The sequence below is a fragment of the Phalacrocorax carbo genome, chromosome 25 (assembly GCF_963921805.1).
Source record: "Phalacrocorax carbo chromosome 25, bPhaCar2.1, whole genome shotgun sequence".
In the NCBI taxonomy this organism is placed as follows: Eukaryota; Metazoa; Chordata; class Aves; order Suliformes; family Phalacrocoracidae; genus Phalacrocorax; species Phalacrocorax carbo.
This window is the reverse complement of record NC_087537.1, coordinates 3,120,611-3,142,140: the sequence shown is the minus strand read 5'-3', so window position 1 is coordinate 3,142,140 and position 21,530 is coordinate 3,120,611. Positions and strand designations below refer to the sequence as shown.

The 21,530-nt window shown below is 57.5% G+C and overlaps 3 protein-coding genes and 1 non-coding gene across 4 annotated transcripts; 2 read left to right on the top strand and 2 right to left on the bottom strand.

Moving 5' to 3' along the window:
• Positions 1-453: 453 nt before the first annotated feature.
• On the bottom strand, positions 454-11,080 carry ABI3 (ABI family member 3). The gene is made up of 8 exons (XM_064472986.1): positions 10,802-11,080; positions 9,553-9,720; positions 8,520-8,696; positions 7,774-7,856; positions 7,492-7,587; positions 6,942-7,096; positions 6,720-6,842; positions 454-6,499 (listed from the first exon to the last, which is right to left on the bottom strand). The coding sequence occupies exons 1-8, from the start codon at positions 10,916-10,918 to the stop codon at positions 6,339-6,341; spliced, it is 1,080 nt and encodes a 359-aa protein (XP_064329056.1). The 5' UTR covers positions 10,919-11,080; the 3' UTR covers positions 454-6,338.
• Positions 2,528-5,677, top strand: PHOSPHO1 (phosphoethanolamine/phosphocholine phosphatase 1). The gene is made up of 2 exons (XM_064472989.1): positions 2,528-2,644; positions 3,487-5,677. Exons 1-2 carry the CDS (start codon positions 2,600-2,602, stop codon positions 4,246-4,248), a joined length of 807 nt encoding a protein of 268 aa, XP_064329059.1. The 5' UTR covers positions 2,528-2,599; the 3' UTR covers positions 4,249-5,677.
• Positions 11,081-11,916: 836 nt separating the features above from the next.
• Positions 11,917-14,243, top strand: GNGT2 (G protein subunit gamma transducin 2). Its single transcript, XM_064473324.1, has 3 exons — positions 11,917-12,376; positions 13,487-13,576; positions 13,950-14,243. The coding sequence occupies exons 2-3, from the start codon at positions 13,493-13,495 to the stop codon at positions 14,073-14,075; spliced, it is 210 nt and encodes a 69-aa protein (XP_064329394.1). The 5' UTR covers positions 11,917-12,376; positions 13,487-13,492; the 3' UTR covers positions 14,076-14,243.
• A 2,278-nt stretch (positions 14,244-16,521) lies between these two features.
• On the bottom strand, positions 16,522-16,593 carry TRNAQ-UUG (transfer RNA glutamine (anticodon UUG)). Its single transcript has one exon. It is a non-coding gene; the product is annotated as a tRNA-Gln (tRNA).
• Between the last annotated feature and the right edge of the window lie 4,937 nt (positions 16,594-21,530).

The following is a 21,530-nucleotide window of genomic DNA, read 5'->3' as shown; positions in this document are numbered from 1 at the left end:
GTGAGTCATCTCCGTGCAGAAATAGCTCTGCTGGGAGCAGTGACACGGTCCTGCAGGGATTTCATTTCTCCCTACCCCGGATGGAGCCGACTGCTCCATCCCACGCCGCTAGCTGTGTGCCCACGGGCGCTGCCGGCTCCTGGCTGGATTTAACAGGGCAATTCAGGGCTGGGAGATTTGCTAAGTATTTTTTTTCTCATCTCCGCTCCCTTCCGGCGCCAGGCAGAGTGAGGGTTTGAGGTAGCTGCTGCCAGACTCCACAGCTCAGCCTGCTTGTCTTTAGCTGGCGAGGATGAGCGCTGGTTTATTAAGAGTCGCTCCCAATGCTGGTATCTCCCTTTTCTGTATCGTAAGGGAAAAACAGCACGTGGGGGGAAGGACGTGATTTGTCCAACAGCCCCCAGAGGCTAGTGGTGAGAAGTCCCATCCCAGACCTTTAATTCACAAAATAAAGCTGGCTTAGATTTTAATTCCTCCTTTGCATAAAAGCAATGCACATTTTGATAAAAATTAATAGCGGTGTTGAGGACGGCTGAGGGCAGAAGGTGGGTCTTGCAGAAGTGTGGCAGGGGTGCTCCGATCTCCTGCGGATAGACGGGGGCAGCAGTTGTCCGAGCTGACTTCACAGATTATTTTTTTCTTAGAAATCCCATAGAAAACCATCCGGTGGGCTCTCTTCTCCCCCACGACGGGGAAGCTGCTGTCAGGGCGCTTGGCCCGGAGCCCTGGACTGGGAGCGGTTCTGTGCAGCCCCGGTGGCAGTGCCGGGGCGACAAGCCTGGTGGAGCAACCGGTTTTGCTTTCCAGCTCTCGGGAGTGGCTGGATTTACCCCTGCTGGGGCTATCGGTGTCCGCAGGGCTTCAGGGAGAGCAAAGTGATGCCTGGGAGGTGGGGAGGGGAGGCAAGAGCTCACAGGGAGCTCCGCTGAGGACAAGTTAATGTGAGATCAGGGTGGCTGATGCTGCTTCCGACCTCATGCTGGTCAGCTCTTGAAGGAGTCAGAGCTAAAATAAGCCCAAAAAAAGCACAAAGTGGCTTTTCACTAGCTCATAGGTCAGTTTTTTCTGTGCGTAACAACGCTAACTCAGGAGGGGTGACTAGATGGAACCTCAGCTAAAGGAACTATAGATTGTGTGAGGGTTGCCACTCAGGTCTGTGTTTGCCCTAATCTGCCCAAAATGCAAGACGTGCGCTGTTAGCCTTTCTTGTTCTGCAAAATGCAAAGATATTGGGCCCAGAAGAGCCTTCTGAGGAGCGGGTTAGCGCCCTGTGTCCATGTCATCCCCTGTAGCTACCCTAACGGTATCCACAGGGTTAACCAGCCGGCCAAGGGCTCTTTCCCTGTGCCGCTGCATCAGTACTGCAACTTCTCCTTAAGGCTTAGCCCCAGATTATTTCCTCACCGCCGGCAGCTCTTTAGAATGTAATGACAAAAATTACAATTTCTCTTTCATGTTTAATCTTTTTTTTTTCTGTTTCTTTTGGTTTGGACCTGAAAATCGCAGTGGTTAATCCCGCTCCTGGGCTGGCTGCAGCATTATTTGGCTTCAAATGGTGGCTATAAATAAACATCAGCTTTTGACAGATGCTTCTGCAAAGAAATGACGCGTGTTTGGTTTGAAGGCTTCACAAAAAGTCAATATTACAAGATTTCAACCCCAGGGTTTAATTTCAAGTGCCCGCTTCCTTTTGCAGTAGGCCACCTTTGAGCTGCAGTTGTGGTTTGTTATTTTAGCAGAGTCATGAATCGCGTTTGTGCCCAAAATAGTTTGATACTGGGCTTCAAACCAGACAAATCTCCCACAAATCACCTTCAGCTGAAAAACCCTTCCTGTTGTCATGCTGATGACAAAAAAAAAAAAAAAATCATTGAAATCCTCCTAGCCCCAGCTAAGCCAAGCTACTGGTGCCCAGTTAAAATCTACCCCGGCCCAGCGTGTTATTCCTCCCGCTAACCATCCAGCTGAGTTTCCAGCGGGGTTTGGCTGCAAGGTGGGTTTTTCTGAGGTTTCCCATCGCTCTGCTTTGATCACTGTGGACCACAAGAGGTTGGCAGAATTCAGGAGACGTAACCTGGGCTCTGCCTTCGCTCCGGGGCAGCAGACTCGCACGTCCTCACCAGAGCCATGTGGGCACCCAGCTTCATTCCAGGAGAATTACTCCATTAAAAGAAATACCCCAAACTAATTATACTGGAAGAAAATCAGGGCAATTTTGGAACAGGGTATGTGTTGCTGGGGTTTATTGCCGAGATGTTCTGCTGGCTGCTTTCATGTGCAGCAAAGCCTGGGCGCTCGGGAGAATTAAGAGGGATCAGAAGCATTATTAAATAGGCTCTGCCCACTCACCCTGCTCTCCGGAGACTCCTTTAATTCCCCTGTTCCTGGTACAAAAGGTCCCAAGCTTGGGAGCTCGCTGCAGGACGTAGCCCCTGGCCGTGCAGTGACATTTGGTGCCCTGCCCGAAGGTGGCAGCCGGGGGACACCCAAGCCATTAACCAAACTCCCCCTTCTTTGTGGTTTGCAGCCAGGAGAGCAGCCCGGCAAGCCCTAAGCGCCGTCTTCAGCAACGTGCTGCCTGCAGAGTGATGGTCTTAAAATGAAAAGGTGCTGTGAGGGCGTCAGGCTGCCATGCCTGTTTAAGGTCAGTGCCATTCTCACCCGTCTTACCCTCTCTGGGCAGGGCTGTCCCCTCTCTTCTCAGGGTCAGGGAGCAGGAATTAGGTCCCCATCCTGCAACCCTCTGGCCTCTGGCAGCACAGGAGCAGCAGGGAGGTGAGTGGGTGCTGCTGGGGCCATCGTGGCTTTAGCTGAGGGGAGCAGGTGGGCACTGGGAGCCTGGGCTGGGGCTCACCAGCTTTGCACTGTTGGCCAAGCGGGTTTACATTGGTTTTGGAGCAGGGCAGGAGGCAGTTCTGAGTTATCCCAGGCTTCTCAGGAGCCTGCGGAGCCTGGCCCAGGCGGAAACTGCATCCAGGTGATGGAGCAAAAATCAACTTGCGAAATGTTTTCCTCTGTTGGGAACAGCCAGACTTGTTTTGGCAGCAAGGGGGGTCTGCAGGGACACAAACCCCTTCTCAGAGGTGGGACAGGAGCAGGCTGGGGAGTAAACCCCCCACCCCGATGACCCTCCCTGCACGAAACACCCCAGGGTGCGTGCTGTCCCCGCGTCGCTTGGGAGGACGTGTGTGGCGGTAGCTCGGCACAGTGACCGTCTTGACTGCAGGAACAGGATTAGCAGTGACAAAATGATCTCTTTATAGGCAGGGTAAACGCCTTAGGGCCGGGGCTGAGGTATGTCAGCGGCAGATTAGCCTCCCTCCCCAAGCCCAGCTGGGCTAATAAGCTGCTGGGGGTAAGGCAGCCAAGGAGCATTGCCCTGCAGGGCTGGCAGCCTCTGGCTGCTGTGGTTGCCACCAACACTGTGCCAGGCCCCAAGGAAAGTGCCTTGAATTAACAGCTGGGTGTTATCCTTCCACCTCGCAGGGTGTTGGTATGGCCAGCCCCCGGCCTCCCAAATACCTCCTTGTCTTCGATTTTGACGAGACCATCATCAATGAGAACAGCGATGACTCCATCGTCCGGGCGGCGCCGGGGCAGACGCTTCCGGAGCACATCCGACAGACCTTCCGCGAGGGCTTCTACAACGAGTACATGCAGCGCGTCCTGGCATACATGGGGGACCAGGGGGTCAAGATGGGGGACTTCAAGACTGTCTATGAGAACATCCCCCTGTCCCCTGGCATGCCGGACCTCTTCCAGTTCCTCTCCAAGAACCACGAGCTCTTCGAGATCATCCTCATTTCCGATGCCAACATGTTCGGCATAGAATGCAATCTGAGGGCAGCCGGTTTCTACTCCCTCTTCCGCAAGATCTTCAGCAACCCGTCCGGCTTTGACAAGAAGGGGTACTTCACCTTGGGGCCCTACCACAGCCACAAGTGCCTTGACTGCCCGGCCAACATGTGCAAACGCAAAATCCTAACGGAATACCTGGCGGAGAGAGCCCAGGAGGAGGTGGAGTTCGAGAGGGTCTTCTACGTGGGAGATGGTGCCAATGACTTCTGCCCTTCCGTGACTTTGACTTCAGCTGATGTGGCTTTCCCACGGAAGGGCTACCCCATGCACCGGATGACCCAAGAGATGGAGAAGCAGCAGCCTGGAGCCTTCCAGGCCACTGTGGTCCCCTGGGAGTCGGCTACAGAGGTCGCCCGCTATCTCCAGGACGTCCTCAAGAAGAAGTGTTGAGGATGGCTCAGAAGAGACTTGCATACTCTAAGCGGCTGGGAAGGGAGAAGCCGGGGGGGGGGGCATGCTCTGTACCCCACGCTCATCAGCACTGCTCGCTCAGCCCCCGCTCCTGGGTTGCTTTCCTGCCTTTTCTCTCCGAGCTCCTTTCTCCCCGGTGATTAAAGCACTTTCTCTACGTCCCCCCTTCTCCTTCCCCCGCCATGTTGCGACGAAGCCTTCTCTATGCAGCTCGGACATCTACCCAGCGTGGGTGTTTGCCAACACTAACGGTGATTTTTTTTGTTGTTGTTTTTTTTCCTTCTTTTCCTTTCCCTTTTGATCTCACACGAACAATTCCTAAAGGACCAGAAGCCGGCTCCCTGCAGGCTGGGCCCTGCACATGCTTCCTCCTGCCTTCATCCCCCTCGCCTGTCTGACCGCCGCTGGCCACGCTGGGAGCCGCGTGTTTGCTGCCTTGAACGCGATGCTCGAGGGCTCCTTGCCTCTTCGTCAGGCCACTGGAAATTTAATCGGGGGAACTTGTGCTGCCCAGGTTCCCGGGCTTGCCCTCTGCACCATGCCTGGGCAGGGCAGCCCCTGGCTCAGCTGCGGAGCCTTGCAACGGACTTACTTGGCCCTTGAGACTTTCTTCTCTGAAAAAACATGACATGAGGAACAGGACGCTTTTTGGAAAGGTGGTACTTCGGGGAAAAAAACCTCCTCAAGCCCATCCCCACCCACTCGCCCCAGGCATGGCGATTGCATCCTGCTGCGGGGAGGAGGACCTGCCCTTGCCTTCCATGTCCATCCTCTGCTTCTGCTTCCAGGAGAAAATGTCCCTTGTCCCTGGGGCAGACAGGTTCCTCCTTGCCCCAAGCCATTACCAGTCATCTCCTCGTGTTAGCTGGATGTTATTGACTCCGCTCTTAGCCTGGGGGGGGGAATTTCCCTCCTATGTGGTCAAGAGGTGCTGAACCTCCCCCCGGGGAGGTGTGGTGCTGCAGCACTTCTCCTGGCATCGGGTCCTGGAGGCCAAACCACCCCCCCAAGCCCCCTTGCCCCACTGCAGTATTAATTGCCCCGTCTAATTGCACTCTGCAGGGGGGGCTACAGTATTTGCTGCTCTCTGGTGTTGGCTTCTCCTGGATTTATCCACAGCCTTACCGGCCCCTGAGGGTGGCTCGTAACTCCTCCAAAGCGTAGGAACGCTGGCAGCAAACCTGAGCAGTAAGGAAATAACCAAAGCAGCCCCAAGTTGTTCCTCCTCTATTTCATTTCCCCTCTCTTTGTTCTTCCTTCTTCCTCCTCCGGAGCCTGTTCAACTGTGTGGAACTTAAAGCCATGGAATTAAAAAAACCCGACATATAGATGTATATAGATGTATATCTATATATTGCAGGTACACAAGTTGCTTGTATCCAGGACATAAACCTGGGTGTGAAATGGCTCTCTGTGTTACATGTTGTTTCTCTTCCTTGGCCTGGAGAAGCGGGTGACAGCGTTGGAGGGGGAGCGAGGCCAGGCTACAAGCGATGCTCTGCAGAGGACACTATGGGGACCCCTTTGGTGGAGGATTGGGTCCTTGGCTCATCCCCCTCTGCATCTCAAGTTGATGGGGACAGCAGGCAGGTTCCCTGGGCCATGAGCCGGGTGCTGCTCTCCTCCTTGTCCCTACGGGCGTTTGGCCCCATCGCCTTTGCCTGCGCTTTGGGCCGGCGCTGCCCTCGCTCCTCCCACGGGGCCGGGAGCATCGCCAGGATCAGCCCACGGGCCCAACATGCTGCCCACCGTGTTTCCATCAGCCGAGCGCGCTGCGGTGTCAGATGCTAAACCTTCCCTGCGCCAGCAGCTGCCAGTGCTGCTGCCGTTAAAAATACGAAGGAAAGGAAGGTGGGAGAAGGGCCAGGCGGGGGGATGCTCTGGGTGCTGCCAGGGTGCAGCGGTGCCGGCAGCAGCACCCAGCCTGTCTGCCCACGCAAGGGCCAAGCTGTGCAAAGCCAAAATTCACAGGCGAAGCGCCGCCCTTGCCCGAGCAGGAGCAGGACGCGGCCGATCCAGGTGCGTGACCCAGGGTGGGGGGGATGCAGGGGGCTGCACGCCCTGGGTGCTCAGAAGGGTTCCACGTAATTGCCAGGGAAGAAACCCGCTTCTTCGCCCATGACGCCCTCGCACCAGCCATCCGAGTACCGCCGCGTGATGAAGAGGAGGGTGCCGGGCTGGAAGGAGAGCTCGTTGTCCTTCTGCTGTGTGTAGGGGTAGATGGTCACCACTGCAAGAGGAGGGAAAGGAGCTATGGAGCCCAGCAAGGCCACCGCAGGGGACAGGCCACCGCAGGGAAGGTCGGGAGGGGTGGATGCGAGCAGACTCACCATCCCAGCCCTGGCCAATTCCAGGGCAAAGCTGGGCCTTCAGTGCTGCGGTTGTGGGCAGGGGCTCAACCAAAAGCACTGCAGCAAAGAGATCGGGGGGGATCTGGGGATCCACCATACCCTTTTCCAGGTAGCTCTCCGGGGCCCAGGGAGGGTCCTCTGCAGCGGGCGGCGGCGGCGGGGCTAAATCCTCAAAGTCAGGCAAAGCTGGCGGTGGCGGCAGTGGCTCGAGGTCACTGGGGACTGCAAAACCCCCCACAAAAATTGATGGGTGATGAAGGGCTCCGTGAGGCCACACTAACCCCCCCCATCCTGAGCACCCCTGGGCCACCGAACACTCACCTGGGGGCACAAGGTCCAGCGGGGGCACGGCCAGCTCCGCCGGCAGTGGCGGTGGCAGGTCCCCGGGGAGAGGCGGGGGCGGTGGGATGGAGGGTGGCGGCGGCGGTGGCGACACAGGGGTGCCTTCACTGGGTGCTGCCGGGGCTCCGCTCGAGCTGAGGGTGGGGGAGTGATGGTGTTGGGGGGCGCAGGCTGGGGAGATGGCGCTGCCTCCCCCCACACCTTTGCACACAGACACTTTCCCCGCACCAGGATGGGGTGCCACTTGCTGCAGTCACCATGGGCAGGATACCCCAGCATCTGTGCATACCCCTACAAGCCCTTTTCCCGCACTGTGCCTCAGTTTCCCCATCAGGGGACTTTCTCTGTAACAGGGTTTTGCTCTAGAAATAAGCACGTCCAGGGCAGCAAATCTCCCACTCCCAAAACGTGTATTTTTCACCAAAACCCCTTTGCAGCAGAACCTCCCCCAAGCAGCGGGGCAGCAGTGGCTGCCCCGGGCTCTCCCGACGCCCCCAGGCCCTCCCAACGCCCCAGGCAGCACTGGTACCTGGCGGATATCAGCGAGGAGGTGGAGGAGGCCGCGGAGAGCTTTCCCTCGGGAACCACGGGCGGCTGAATGGGCTCGGGGACACGAGTGCTTCTTCTGCAGGTAAAGTAGCCACTGAGCCGCCAGCCTGGCCAGCAGCTCAGTATGGGGATGGGATCGCAACGGCAGCAGCATCGGGCGAGCCCATGGTGCACCTCGTGGCTCTGTCCCTGCCACCGTCACCCACCTGACACAGAAAGGCAAAGCCCCCGACCCCGCACCCATCCCCACGCGCAGCCTCACCCCAGGGTGCCTCCAGCCTGCGCCACCGACTTGATCCCCTTCCGAGCCAGGGTGCCCGTGCGGGACAGCTGGGTGCTGTGGTCCTGAGGGCACAGGGGGACGGAGACGCGATGGGTAAGGGCAGCTGCAGCTGCCCCTCAAACTCATTGCACCCCAAGGGGCTGTGACACCCCCCCTCCCGCCGGTGGGCAGCAGCACCCCAAGCTCTCCACTGGCCCCCCCTTGACAGGAGCAGCCGAGCGGAAGGAGCCACTGGCGCTGCGGTGCGGAGGCGGACGAGAGGCGCCCGCCACCGTGGGAACCACAGCCCCAGCACCACCACTTCCCCTCCAGCCCTGCGGCGGGTTCGCTGGGGGCTCGCTCCTGTGAGGCCGCCGAACCCCTCCCCCGGCGGGCGCCTTCCTGTGCGGGTGGTTTTGGTGCTGGGAAAGGCACCAAGGGGATGAGAGCATCACGGCTCAGCACCCACCCCAGCAGCGCTCATGGCCTTTGCTGAGCGTTGTGTGCCTCAGTTTCCCTTTTGCTGTTTTGGACCAGGCGTCCCCTCCCCAAGCTGGGACCACCAAGCCCCAGCGGGATGAGTCCCAGAGTGGGCTGTGGGGCACAGACGAACCCCACTTCTCCATCAAGGAGGGGTTTGGGCCCACCTGGGCACCCATCAGTGCAACACCAGGGCCTTGGAGGCCTGACAACACCCATCCAAGCCCCCTCACCCCTGTGGGACATCCTCCTAGCCCGGGGCTGACCTTTATGCCGTGGCCAATGTCATCCAGGATGCTGAAGTTGAGGGGTTTCCTGTAGTAGGGCTCCAGGCAGGGGGGGTTGGCGGGGGGCATGATCTTCTGGTAGGATGGGAACCTCTTGCTGACGGTCAACAAGCCAATCTCCCGGCGAGACACCTTCTCCTTGTGCATGTCAACCTTCTGCAGAGATAGCACTGTCCCCACTGTCCCATCCCAGGTTCTCCTCACCTCCTGCTGCCACCTCCAAGTCCCACCACCCTTCTCAGCCCCGTCTCCCTGCCTGTACGGGAAGGGGTTGCAGGGAAGGGTAAGGGTTGAGCCTGAACAACCCCAGCCTGGGCAAAGTCACAGGGGCAGGTCCTGCTCTGCTCCATCACAGCATGGTGAGTGATGCCCTTCGTGCCACCGCAGCAGATATAGCCCTTCCTAAAGCAGGGGCCGAGGGCACAGGGTGGTGGGAGGGGGATGCATGAGTCTCAGCTGCCCATAAGTTGTTATTCTGCTGCTTCCAGTGTGACCACAGGGTCCCGTCTCATCCCATGGCTGGGAAGGCTCCAGGTGGCTTCCAAGTGCCATCAAGAGGGCAGGTGGCCACGGGACTCTGTATCAGTGTCCCGAAACTCTGGGAGGACGAGGCCAGGACCAGCAAGGAGAGAACATTGCAGCCAAGCCAACACTCTGAGCCCCATCACTTCACTTCGGCTTCTCTGCGATTTCCCGGGCAGTTCCTGTGGCCCCTCCACTGGGATTTGCAAGTGCCCAGACTGGCAGAACATCCTGGAGACCAGTTTCCCAGCCCCAGGTGGACTCATCCCCCCGTGACATGTTGGGTGACGCCACCAACCCCCCCCCCAGGGAGATGGTCTTGCATTTCCACTGCAAGGTGATGCTACAGGGGCTGATGGGCTCTTCAAGCCGTGGGGAAGGAGGGTCTTCAGCCCCTTCAAGCTATCCAAACCCCCTTTCCCAGAGCCTACCCCCTTCTCAGGACCCAAACCCCAAAAATGCACCAGCACCCGTTGGAGGACGATCCCACCTGGGCCACACAGCTGACATTGGCCTCCACCTTCCGCAGCTCGGCCGCCTGCAGGTCCAGCAGCCGGAGGAAGGCGGTGGCCAGGCTGCTGACCTGGTACGTCACACTGGCCAGGGACTGCGTGCTCAGCGCCATCGTCTCCTCCAGCGCCTTCCGCTTGTCGCTCGCCTGGAGGGGGAAACCCAGCCGGTGGGACGAGCCCACCCCGTGCAGCCACCCCTGCCCTCCATCTTCATACTGGGGTCACACGGTAGCAAAGATGCTTCCTTCTGCTTTCCAAATGCATCAGACTTCCCCTTGGCTTCACCGGCAGGACACACGGACACCCATCAGGCAACAGTGTTCAGCTTTTCTGGCACTGGGGATTCACCATGATTCCTCCTCGGAGTGCTGCCGTTCCAGCAGGTGCCGGAGCTGAGGGCCTGGCTCAGGCTCCTGCCACCCTTGGGGACAGCCGGCCATGCCACCAGCCATGCCACCAGCCATGCCGGGGATTGCGTCTCAGTTCTCTGAATAGTTTAGCACGTTTTCCCTTCAGCTCCACTCCAGTGGGTCGGTCACAGCCAGCCCCTTGGGAGCAGCCTCGGCGTCTGGCACGGGCAGACGAGGCCACTGAGATGGGCTCTGCAAAGCACCCAGGGACCCCAGCCAAGACATCCTCCCCAGCAGACAGGGCCAGAACTCTTTTTCTCCTATTTCATCCAAAAAACTCCTGCCCCCTTTTTCCCTCAGCAGGTCACGGGTGGGGGTGGGGGCAGGCAGAGAGGAGGAGGAGGAGGGACACCGATGGCTGCAGAGCTTCCTGCTTGCTCTGCATGTGCAGGCACCCAGCTCACCTCTGCCCTGCCAGGAGGCACCTCTGAAACCCTGGGGACAGCCCGGGGACAGCCCAAGCCAGGCTAGTGTCCCTGGTCGCCTCCCAGGGCTTCCGCGGAGGCACCAAACCCCTGGAGGACTTTCCCTTCATCCCAAACCTCACCCTGAGAGCTGAGCAGAAAAGCTGCTGTGGAGCAGTGGGGAAACAGAGGCATGGGAAAAGAAATACCAACAGCAGCATGCAACGGTTGGGAGGAAGCTAAGAGGGATGCTCAGGCTCCTGTCTCCAAGGGCAGAGCCTTCGCCGTCACCCACCAGCCACCCCACCAGCACCACCGTCTCACCAGGGCTCCCGGCTGTCTCCGGCATCACACCCAGCCCCAAAGCCACAGCTCATCCCACGACACCCCCAAGCCGTACCCGTGCCCCTCACCTGCAGGTAGTTGCTCTCGCAGTAGTCGGCGACCCTGTGGAGGTTGCAGTGGTGATCGCGCAGGACCTGCCGGCCCGCCGGGATGTCATGCTGCTGCAGCTGCTCCAGCTCTGACATGGTGCCGGGCTCGGCTCCCACTTCCTCCCCGGCCGCCTCGGCGCCGGGTTTTGAAGCTCGCGGCGGTGCTGACGCAGGGCCCGTGGGCGCCACAGCGTCCCCATCCCCCTGAGGGACGCCCCGAAGGCGCGGAGCCCACCCCGTGGCCCTCAGGAGAGCTAGGGGGCAGCAAGAAAAGGTGCAGGGCCAGCGGGGAGGAAGCCAGCGTGGCCCCAACCCCACAGGGGATGTGTTGGGGGGCAGCCCCCGTCTGCAGCTGGAAGTCACCCCACTGGGGCAGGAGATGAGAGAGGCCACTGTGGTGAAGGATGCGAGTCACAGAGGAACCGGTGGTGTGGGGTCTGGGTGAACAACCAAAAAAGATCCCAACCCCCACGTCTGCCGCCTGCACCCATCCTCCACAAGCTGCTGCCACCCTCCCAGCACATACGGGGCTAAGCCTGGCTTGGCGGCATCCAGGGAGGGCGATTCCCTTCCCCTCGCCTTTATCAGCCAGACAAAAGACACAGCCAAGGGCAGTGCTTTGACTACCAGGTCCTCCTCCCTGGAAAAGCCCGTGCACCCCGCGTGGCATCACCCCGGTCACCCAGACCTCGCTCAGCTCAGGGCACAGAGGGGTGCGAAAGCGACCCCACAGAGGTGCCCGTCCTTCCCTCGCCCAGGGCAGCGCGTCCTTCTCTGTGCTTTGCTAACAACATTTCACGTGCCCACGGGTGAGGCTGTGCCGAGAGCAGGAAATTCCCACTTCTCCAGTGCTTGGAAATTCCCCTCCACCCTCTCCTTCTCCTCCTGCAGGCGCTTCCTCGGGGCCTCCCAGGCTCTGTCCTCAGCCCCAGCAGCTTTGCACTGGCCAGACAGGAGCAAAACCTGCGGTAAGGGTTGGCCCTTCCTGAGCCCGCAGCCCCACCAGCACAAGGACAAGGGAAATGATGAATTTCCTCCAGCACCGGCCCAGCTCCCCACACCCTGAAGGACCAAGAGCCACCTGAGCTGCCCCCAGCGATCCCCTCGCCCCAGCTCCCTTCCTCTCCATCCCCTCCTAAACTCTGTGAAAGCTGCTGTGACTCCCACAGGGGACAGGCCCTCTGTCCCAGCCAGACAGGACCCAGGCACCCATGCCAGGGAGTCAGGGGGTCAAGGGCTCCCCAGTTGCCCCAGTCACCCACCCCAGAAAGCTTCTCCAGCCCACCCTTCCACCCCCATCCTCACCCTCCCCACGGCCCCACCCCCAATTACGCCCGGGCTTTGAGGCTAATGCTCAACACCTGACCAGCTTATTCTCTTGAGTCTATTATCAGCTTAAGGACCAAAGACATCTGCTCCCTGCTACCCTCCCTGAGAGCTGAAGGAGTCTTCAAGCCTGGATCAGAAGAGCAAGGGTCCAGCTGACGGCATCTCCTCCCGGATGGGTCTCTGAACATCTCCACCGCTGAGAGGGCCAGCCCCTCATCCCCGGAGGTAAGTGGCTTCACTCCCTCCAGGTACAAATGGCATCGGGTCCGTATGGTTTGGAAGCCACCTCCTCTGCGGGTCGGTAGCACGGCTGTGCTGTGGCTTTCAGCTCCTTGTGCTCTGCCACAAGCATCTCCCGGGGCCGGCCACGCACTGAGGGCATCGATGGGGAGAGAAGCGCTCACGCCACAAGAGGAGCTGCAGAAAACCAGCGGGGTCCCGGGCACACAAGCTTGACGCCTTCCAAAGCAGGGCCAAGGCATGTTTCAGCTTAATCATATTTACTTCTTTTTTAAATTTTATTTAGAAGGTTGTGGTCAGGCTTTCAAACCCTAATTTAAACATGGGAACAGATCTCAGCAGCACAGGCCAGCTGTGCTGGAATCTCACATAACCCTAGGATGGGCTTTCATGAAAAAAGAGCTGGGCTTTTCCAACCCACACAGTCCCAAAGTCCTTCTGTCGCAGCAAGCGATGCCTCTGCGTGCAAATCGCCGAGTTCACAGCACTGAAGGGGCCTCAGTCCATGTTAACACTTACCTGGGGGGTGGGCATAAGGAGGGGAAAGAAGGAAAAAAAAACCAAAACATGTAGTTCCTTAGAAAACCTGTAAAGATGCCCTTACCCAAGCACAGGACACAGATCAGGAAGGTCTAGTTTGTACACCTGGGCGTCCAGGTTCTCCTACAAGGCTGCGGCTCTGACAGCCCCGAGGCAGCAGCTTTTCTCCAGGCTCAGCCAGCACCGCTGAAGTGGCCACCTCGTGCCTTGAGGAAAGGCCACCTCATGCCTCTGTGGTAGCAACGTCCTCTTTAAAACCCCGGCTGGATCCACCTCCGCTGCCCCCAAACTGCATCGGGCACTTGATGAGCCTGCGGAAAACAAGCAAACGAAAATCTAGTTACAGCAGGTGTTACAAGAAGGGTTCTGAAAGGGGCCCGAAAGGTGCCTCCTGCCTCAGGCTTTTTTTTTTAGCATCAGCCCATGTCTCGCCATGGGGGTAGCTGAGACATTAGCAATGCTTGCAATACCCTTGGGGCCAAAGCAATAGTCCTACTGTGCCTTAGGAGAAGCCCATTTTTATATTAATAATGCACCATTTCCCTGTGCTTACAGGGCAAAATGGCTCAGGACATGACAGAGAAAGAGCTGCTGAAGATGGAGCTGGATCAGCTGAAGAAGGAGGTGAAGAACGAGAGGCAAATGGTGAGTTTTTCACCCAAAATGCAAAGGGGCCATTCCCCAGGGTACCTTCCTGAAATGATTGTGTTGCAAAGTTAAAAAAACTCAAACAAACACAACCTCTGAAATTAAACCTCAAATACAGGCAGAAGCATGTGCTTTCACACCACTCCCCTCGAGGCGAACGTGCCCCTTGGGCTTAGCCCCACATCCCAGAGCCTGGGAACCTCAGCCCCGCACGCAGCGAGGTGCCCAGAGCACCCCAGGGATGCTCTCGGGGACAGCCCGCGCTGGGTGGGATGTTCATGGCCGTGGTTCCCCTCTGACAAGCGGGAGCGCAGCTCTGCTGCAAGGGCTCGTTCCCATAACCCACACGGAGCATCTCCTTCCTTGGCAGGTCTCCAAGACCGGCAAAGAGATCAAGGAGTACATCGAGTCCATGGCGGGCGAGGACCCGCTGCTGAAAGGAGTCCCCGAGGACAAGAACCCTTTTAAGGAGAAGGGTGGCTGTACAATAAGCTGACCCCACCGCTGCTGTCACTGCTGGGCACAGGGATGTCCCCCTGTGCAAGCCAAGACTGTCAGAAACCTGCTTTCCCTGTAGTCTGACCTCAGCACTGGGGAGTCCAGAACCACAGCGTAGCGCATCTAAAGGACGGCAAAAGAAAAAAAAAAAATAGGAAAAGAAAAACATTACTCCACTGCCACCGGAGATGAGGTTCAGCAGCCAGCGTAGTCTGCGCTTTTTTGCTCTCATGGCTGATTTACATTTGGTTTCCTGCAAGCAAAACTTCTGTATTTTTAGCAGCCAGCAGCAAACTGGGCTTCAATGAAACTGCAGAGCTGTGTCTAGTCTCAAACTTCTCCAAGCAATCCAACCCGGAGCCGAGCCCCCGCTTGCTACAGAAGAAGCTTCCCAGCAAGACCTCGCTCAAGTCAGTTCCTCTCGGTGCCTCAGTTTCCCCAGCTGGCACAGAAAGGCAACACCCACCCTGCTCCTTTGAGGCTTCCAGGGCTCTGAAGCTTTATTTGCTATTCCTCAGCACCCCCCCAGGCAGTGAGCACCGCTGCCCACCACTCCTACAGCCCATGGCTCGCACCCACCTTGCGTCGAGAGCCAGGGGATGGCTGGAGCAGGGCTGGGTGGGCTCCACCCTACACGGGGTAGAGCATGGGAAGTAGCAAGGTCCCAGACAGCTTGTTCAAGCCCTCGCTCTGCCTCTCAGTCTCGCTTCCTCCCCTGGAAACCCCCTGGCAGCTGTGTGAAAGCAAGCCTGGGGCTGCCAGGTCCTGCCTATGACCGTGGTGGCTCTGAGCGCTGCCTCCACCGTCAGCTCCCCTCTGCTGCTGCAGGCAGGGAGGGGCAGCCGGGCCCCGTATGGGCAGAGGGGCTGCAAAGTGTTGGTCCACCATGGCCCATCAGTGACAGGGATGTCTTGGACCAGGCAGTTTTAGGGGCAGCAGCTCCTTGGAGCAAGACACGACTCGCCAAGCCCTAAGCTACCAATGCCAGGCCATGATCCTCCTGCTCCCAACGGCAGCTTTTTTTCTGGGACAAACTTAATCCCCAGATTGTTAGAAAAAGCAGAGCAGCTGGGGCGTAGCGTGTTTCTGAGTTCAGTAGGGTGATACCTTGGGGAAGATTTGTGGGCTTTGTTGGGGGGGGGGGGGAACAGGGGACTTACAATGTTTGGGGGTTTTGTTTCATTGGTTTAAGTCCATTACATCCCCGTACTTTCAGCAAACTCCTCCCCAAGGCCCAGACAGCCTCTGCTCGGAGGTTACACACATCCCGTGGCAGATTTAGACACAGCAAAACCAACGGCTTCAAACTTGGGGCACAACAAACCTCTTCTGCCCCACGGGACAGGGCTTTCGGGAAGAGGTGATGGCGCAGCAGGTGGCTGCATGTCAGGAAGGGTGTGGGTCTACCACGATGCCGGCGGCTGCTGCTCAGGGAGCGCGCGGAGGAGGGCCTGGGAGTAGTTTTAAATGCTGTGTTTGTAGGAAATTGCTTTTGGAGCAGCATTTTCCCACCTTCCAGGCAGGTCTTATGGATGGGCCGGCCCTGCTCAGCACTGAGTCTGGGGGGCAGAGGGGGTCCCCAGACACGCCAAGATGGGGGTTCCCCAGCTGAGGATGGACACAAGGAAAAGGCTCTTCCTCAGGCAGGGGTTCCCTGACACCCCCCTGCAGCCAGTACCTCCACTCCTCATACCTCCCTAGACAAAATCAGTCGAAAATAAAGGTAGTTTTGTTCTTTCTCGCAGACGCTAAATAAACCCAACAGCTCGACCGCGGCCTCTGTCTTTCTTGCGGCAGCCGGTGGCCTCCGCCTGGGCCAAAGCCGAGCACCGGAGCCCGGGCTGCCCCTAATCCGGCGCGATAACGCGGATGTGCTCGGAGGGGATTGAGCCGTTAATCGACGTTAAACGGCTGGAAAGCTGCGTCAAAGCTGGCTAAGCCGCTGCTGAAGGGATTCGGGACGCTTCTTGGCCCGACGGAGGCTTAAGCCAGGGCTGGGCCTTCGGGGCCGTTTTCCCGAGGCCTCTCAAACCGCCCACTTACGATCGCGAAGCCCCCCCTCGCCTCAGCCGCCGCCTCCGCGACGATGTAACGCCGGTATGAGGCGGCGTCGCTACACTATAACGCGCTGGGAGGCGGAGCGGAGCGCGGTTCTAGCCAATAGCAGTGCGGATAGGCGAGAGTGTCAGCCCGAGGGCCCAATCAGCTCTGGTCCACCTCGTCGCTCCCGCGCATGTGTAGTGAAGAGGAGGCGCCCCCGCACAAAATGGAGCCCGGGGGGGGCAGGGATGGGCCGCGGCGGGGGGCGGAACGCACCCGGTGTTCCCCCCCCAACCCGCCCCGTCCCGGTTCGCAACCGCCTCCCGGCGCGTTACCGGAGCGGCGACGGCGAAGGGGGAAATTAAAAAAAAAAAAACAAAACACAACTAAAAAGAAAGCACACGAGGTCCCACCGAGATTTGAACTCGGATCGCTGGATTCAAAGTCCAGAGTGCTAACCATTACACCATGGGACCGCCGGGTGCACAGCCCGCCGCCGCGCCCTCAGTCTGCGCCGCCGCCGCCCGCGGGTGAACACGGGCCCCCGCCGCCCCCCGCCGCCCCCCCGCGTCCCGGGCCGGTTGATCCCCCACCCCGTCCCGTGATAGCGGGGCTCTGCTTCCCCACCCGCCCCCCCGCGGTACCGCGGGTGCGGTGCGTCCGCCGGGGAGCGACCCGCTCCGCTCCATACCCGGCCTTTGGGGGGGCCGCGGGCAGCCTCCGGACCCCACCCGGGGGGGCTCAAGGGCACCGAGAGCGACCGGTCGGTCGCTCTCGGTGCCCTTGAGCCCCCCCGGTGGGGTCCGGAGGCTGCGGAGAGGTTGGGGAGCAGCCCCGGTGCTGCACGGCCGGGACAGAGCTGCATCCCCGGGAAAGGAGGCGGGGGGGGGGGTGCCTTTGCAGAGGGTCCATCCCCCGTTCCCAGAGCCCCCGGGCAAGAAAATTGTATTAATTATTCCTACAAACCCTATTAAATCACGGTACCGGCCCCGTTTGGGTGCTACCGGTACCGAGGACAGGCCGTAGCATCCTCTGGGATGTCCCCGAGCTTCACCGCTGCCAGCCCCGCTCCTCCTCCCCAACCCTCAACACCCATTTCCCCCCCTTTGTTTCTCTATTTTTCCTTATTTTCCCCTTTATTTCTCAGTTTTTCCTTATTTTCCCCTTTATTTCTCAGTTTTTCCTTATTTCGCCCTTTATTTCTCAGTTTTTTCCCTTATTCCCCTTTATCTATTTTTTCTCTACTCCCCCCTTTATCTATTTTTATCTATTCCCCCCTTTATCTTTTTTCTCTACTCCCCCCTTTATCTATTTTTTCCTCTATTCCCCCTTCTTTATTTTTTCTATTTCCCCTTCTCTATTCTTTCTGTTTCCCCTTTCTCTATTTTTTCTCAATTTTTCCCCTTTCTCTATTTTTCCTCAATTTTTCCCCTTTCTCTATTTTTTTCCTCAGTTCCCCCCCTTTATTTCTCTCTTTCGCCCCCAAACTCCAGAAAAACACACAAACGCTTTTTTTTTTTTTTCTCGGTTTTTTTTTTCTCTTTATTTTTAAAAATGAAACAGTGGAGTAAAGCGGTTTGTGGCAAAAAAAAAAAAAAATCCCAAAACAAAACAAAACAAAAAACAACCTCGCTGGAAGAGAAATGGAGCCCACGTCCATCCGTAATCCCAACTCCACATCCAAGCCAACAAACTGCCTCACGCGAGGGGACAAGGGAAGAACACGGATTAGAAGAGGCAAGAAGGAGAGGGAGGGGGAAAAGGCGAAAAGAAACAAATCAGCTGAAAAGAAGAAAAACAATATCGTTAAAGGAAAGTACAATTTTTATTTTTATTTTTTCTGAATAGCCTGAAATTTTATAGGGGCGGCTGCTGGGAGGAGCAGCACCCTCGGGTGCACCCGTCCTGTGGGCGAGGAGGCGCTGGGTGCTCCCGGCGCGGGGGGTGCAGCGATGCGGCACCCCAAATTCAGCTCAGTCGCCCCCCTCGTGCTGCCATCAACCTGCTGCCACCGTCCTGCCCCAAAAAAAGCCGCTGGGGGTGGGGGAAAAAAGGAGGGGGAAAAAAAAACCAAAACCAAAAACATGGACTGCGATTCCCCCAGCAAAAACCCACGGGGTTCAGCCCCGCCGGGGAAGCGAGGAGGATGGAGGTGTACTGCTGATGGAAGAAGTAAATAGCAAAGTTTAAAGGGAAAACAAATAAAATGGAAGTTTGAGCATTAAAAAAAAAATAATCAGTCACAACCAAACGTTTCGGACTGCTGAGGTCTGGAGCTTTTACAACTAATGACCACTTTAAAGTGAAAAGAAAGCCCATAAAATCTATTCTTAAAGAACATTTTTCTTTGGAAAAAGAGAGTAATTTTTATTTTTTCCCCTAAACTACAGCATGTGGAGTTGCCACTACCTAGTTTTTCATCTATTGTCGCTAAGAGGTAGATAAACAAAAATGAATTGGTTATACATAAGGTCGCGCCCCCGGGTCTGACGTGCGGCGAAGCGGAGGGACTCCACGGGCGCCGGCCGCTCGGGGCTCTCAGGAAAATCGTGAGTTTCACGGGGGGGGTGGGTTTCGCCTCCTCCAGAGGCACCCTAAAATTTGCTGGGTCACCTTCGGCCGCAGGAGCCGAGGGAGGCGGCAGTGGCACGGGGCCGGGGGGGGCGAGCGCAGTTTAAGGCCAGATTTCCTCCTGAAGTCAAGGAATTTGATCCCGAGACGAATCCAGATGCGCTTCGAACGCACCGACGCAATTAACCGCTGGGTAATGAACGTTCACACCAATTACGGCCATTTTAAGGATTACTTTCTGCCCTGATTCCGGTCAATCCCATCGATTTCCCGGGATGATTCACAACAGCGATGGGAGAACCCGGTGAGCCCAGCACCGTTCCCTGCCTCCCGACCCTGCCGCGGGCAGCTCTGCCGGGGCCGCGCTCCGGATCAGCCCTTCCCTGCCCCGAAACATCAGCAAACGCCCTCCCGCCGGACTTAGTGTTGCTTTGCAGAGACCATTTCCCATACTGGTCCAAAATAATGGCTTCAGTTCTGTCCTACATCCCGATTCCTGGGGCTTAAATTATTAATTTAAATCTTTTTTAAGAAAAAAAAAAAAAAAAAACAACAAAAAAAAAATCTCTTTCGGTGTTAGTTTGTGCTGATCTGCAGCACCCAAATACTTTCCACAGTTCATAACCCACCGCTCCGCCGTGCCGGCGGGGACGCGCTGCTGCCGTGGCCCGGCAGAGCATCCCGCTACCACGGTCCGGCAGAGCATCCCGCCGCCACCGCGCCCTGCCGCCGCTCAGAGAGGTATTCGGCTTCAACAACACAAAAAAACCCTAAATAATTCTGTAACGTACAGTAAAGCAGCAGGGATCAAACGCACACCCGAGTCAGCCCAGGGCTGACTTTTTAAGGGGTCCGACTTGGCCACTATCCCATCCCGCCGCCCTCCCGGCACCCCTGGGAGCCTTCCTCGTCGGCTCTCCTCTTCCTCCTCCACCACGCAGCTCCCCCTAACCGTAGGGCGGAAAGCCGGGGTGCCAAAACTGCCTCCCCACCAGCCAGGAGGGTCTCTGCTGAGCTCGGGGGTGCCGGCGGCCGGATCCTGCTGCAGGGGGCGGTGAGGGACCCCCCCGCCCGTCCCTCGGGGCTCCCTGTCCCCTCTGAGGTAGTTTGTACGTGTACGTTTCCAGCTCGCAGCACCTGCACCGTCTCCGAAAAAAGAAAATAAAGTCATGATTTAAGAGCCGCTGGCTGGTTTCGCCCTGCTCTGGATCTCATCCACAATCACAAATGAGTTAAAAAAAGAAGTAAAATTCAGTAAAAAAAAAAAAAAAAAGCTGTTTTAACCGAACGGGGACGCATCTCTCTCCTCCCTGCGCGCCGCTGATGCGGAGCCGCTGCCCGACACCCCAAATTAATTCTAGCCTTGAACAGTTATTGCCGCGCACCCGCTCCGAGGCTGCTCCCCGAGCACCGGCTACGCGGCGCGTGGCCACCCACCCCCGACCGGCACCCCGAAGCCTCCCGAGCTCGAGCACCGCTCTCTCCCGTCGCCGCTCCCGGCTCCCAAAGCAAACCCGAAGCCAAATCCTTCACCCTCGGGCCGGGAAAGCCCACGGCCGGCCTCGGCACGGCACAACCCAAGCGGCCGCGCGCTACGAGGATGCGGAAACATGCCCGTGCCCTCTCAGGAGAATGGGCGTTTCACAGGATCGCACCGATTTCATCCAAACAAAACAAAAGCTACAACGGAATAAAGAAATTAAAAATGACTGGGGGAAAAAAAATCAGACACACCCTCCCCCAAAAAAACCCAGAAAACCCCCAACTCTGTTACTAAATTCTCCGAAAACAAGAAAAGTTCCAAAAATATCAAAAGCCTATGTTGTGCGGACCAGCAGGGGACAGGGAGGGAAGACCTATACAATAAAAAGAAATTAAATTAAAGAAATGTCTTCAACTGTCTTATAGCAAGTCGGCGTTTCTGATCTTTTTTTTTTTCCAGAGTCTAGAAAACACTCAGAATAGTTGGAGCTAGAAATTTAAAGAGATTTTTTTTCTTCTGGCACTGATTAACTAATGACTAACTTTTACTGTTTTTTTTTTTTAAATGTACTAAAAAAATAAAAACAAACCCAAAACCTAATGCCCAGGAAACATAAAATGTAGCTTAGAGGCAGTTTCTTTTCAATATTTACAATGGTTTTTCCTCTAGTTTGACTCCGTAAAACCCTGCCACGCTCGTCAGCCGGGTCAGGCTGCAGGGAGGGAGCGCGGCCCCAGCATCGCTGCCGAGCCCACGGATGCTCTTGGCAGCCAAAAAAGCGTTCAGAGCTTGGAAGAGAAGAAACGTTAGCTGGGATTTGTGGATTATTTTCTTTCCTTTGCCCCTCTTTTTCTCCAGCTGAATGGCAAAAGAAGACTCTGATAGCATTAAAATGAGGCGAACCCCCAAATCCAAGTCTCTCCGTAGCGCAGCGGCAGCTCGTTCCAGCGATGCTTTGCAGGGGATGCGGCACCGAGGAGCACCGAGTGCTGCCGCGACGCCAACCCGTTCGTCCTCACGGCAGCCCTGTGGGGTAGGAGAGCAGCATCACCCCGCCGGGGGAGGGGGAAACTGAGGCACGGAGCAGCGCTTTGCTCACTCGCTCTCCTTTTTGCCCCCTGGCAGGAGGCACAAGCCCTGCCTGCTCGCTGCCCGCCTGCCTGCAGCTCCTCCCCGGCACGACCCGCTGAGCAGAAACCCGTTATACCCCATTCCCCTCTCCTGCCCGGAGGCTCCCTGTGTCCCCCTGCCCCAAAAACTCCCCGTCCCTCCTCACCCCACGGACGTCTCCGGCCAGCAGCCGACCCCCCCCCGCACGCCCCAGGACGGGGCAAAGGCTGGGGCTGCTCCTTGCTTATG

Coding starts and splice junctions, on each gene's coding strand:
- GNGT2 (XM_064473324.1), top strand. CDS start 13,493: ATGGCTCAGGACATGACAGAGAAAGAGCTGCTGAAGATGGAGCTGGAT. Junction 13,577..13,949: donor TGAAGAACGAGAGGCAAATG/GTGAGTTTTTCA, acceptor CTTCCTTGGCAG/GTCTCCAAGACCGGCAAAGA.
- ABI3 (XM_064472986.1), bottom strand. CDS start 10,918: ATGTCAGAGCTGGAGCAGCTGCAGCAGCATGACATCCCGGCGGGCCGG. Junction 7,857..8,519: donor ACATTGGCCACGGCATAAAG/GTCAGCCCCGGG, acceptor CTGTGCCCTCAG/GACCACAGCACCCAGCTGTC. Junction 7,097..7,491: donor TCCTCGCTGATATCCGCCAG/GTACCAGTGCTG, acceptor CCCCACCCTCAG/CTCGAGCGGAGCCCCGGCAG.
- PHOSPHO1 (XM_064472989.1), top strand. CDS start 2,600: ATGAAAAGGTGCTGTGAGGGCGTCAGGCTGCCATGCCTGTTTAAG. Junction 2,645..3,486: donor GGCTGCCATGCCTGTTTAAG/GTCAGTGCCATT, acceptor TCCACCTCGCAG/GGTGTTGGTATGGCCAGCCC.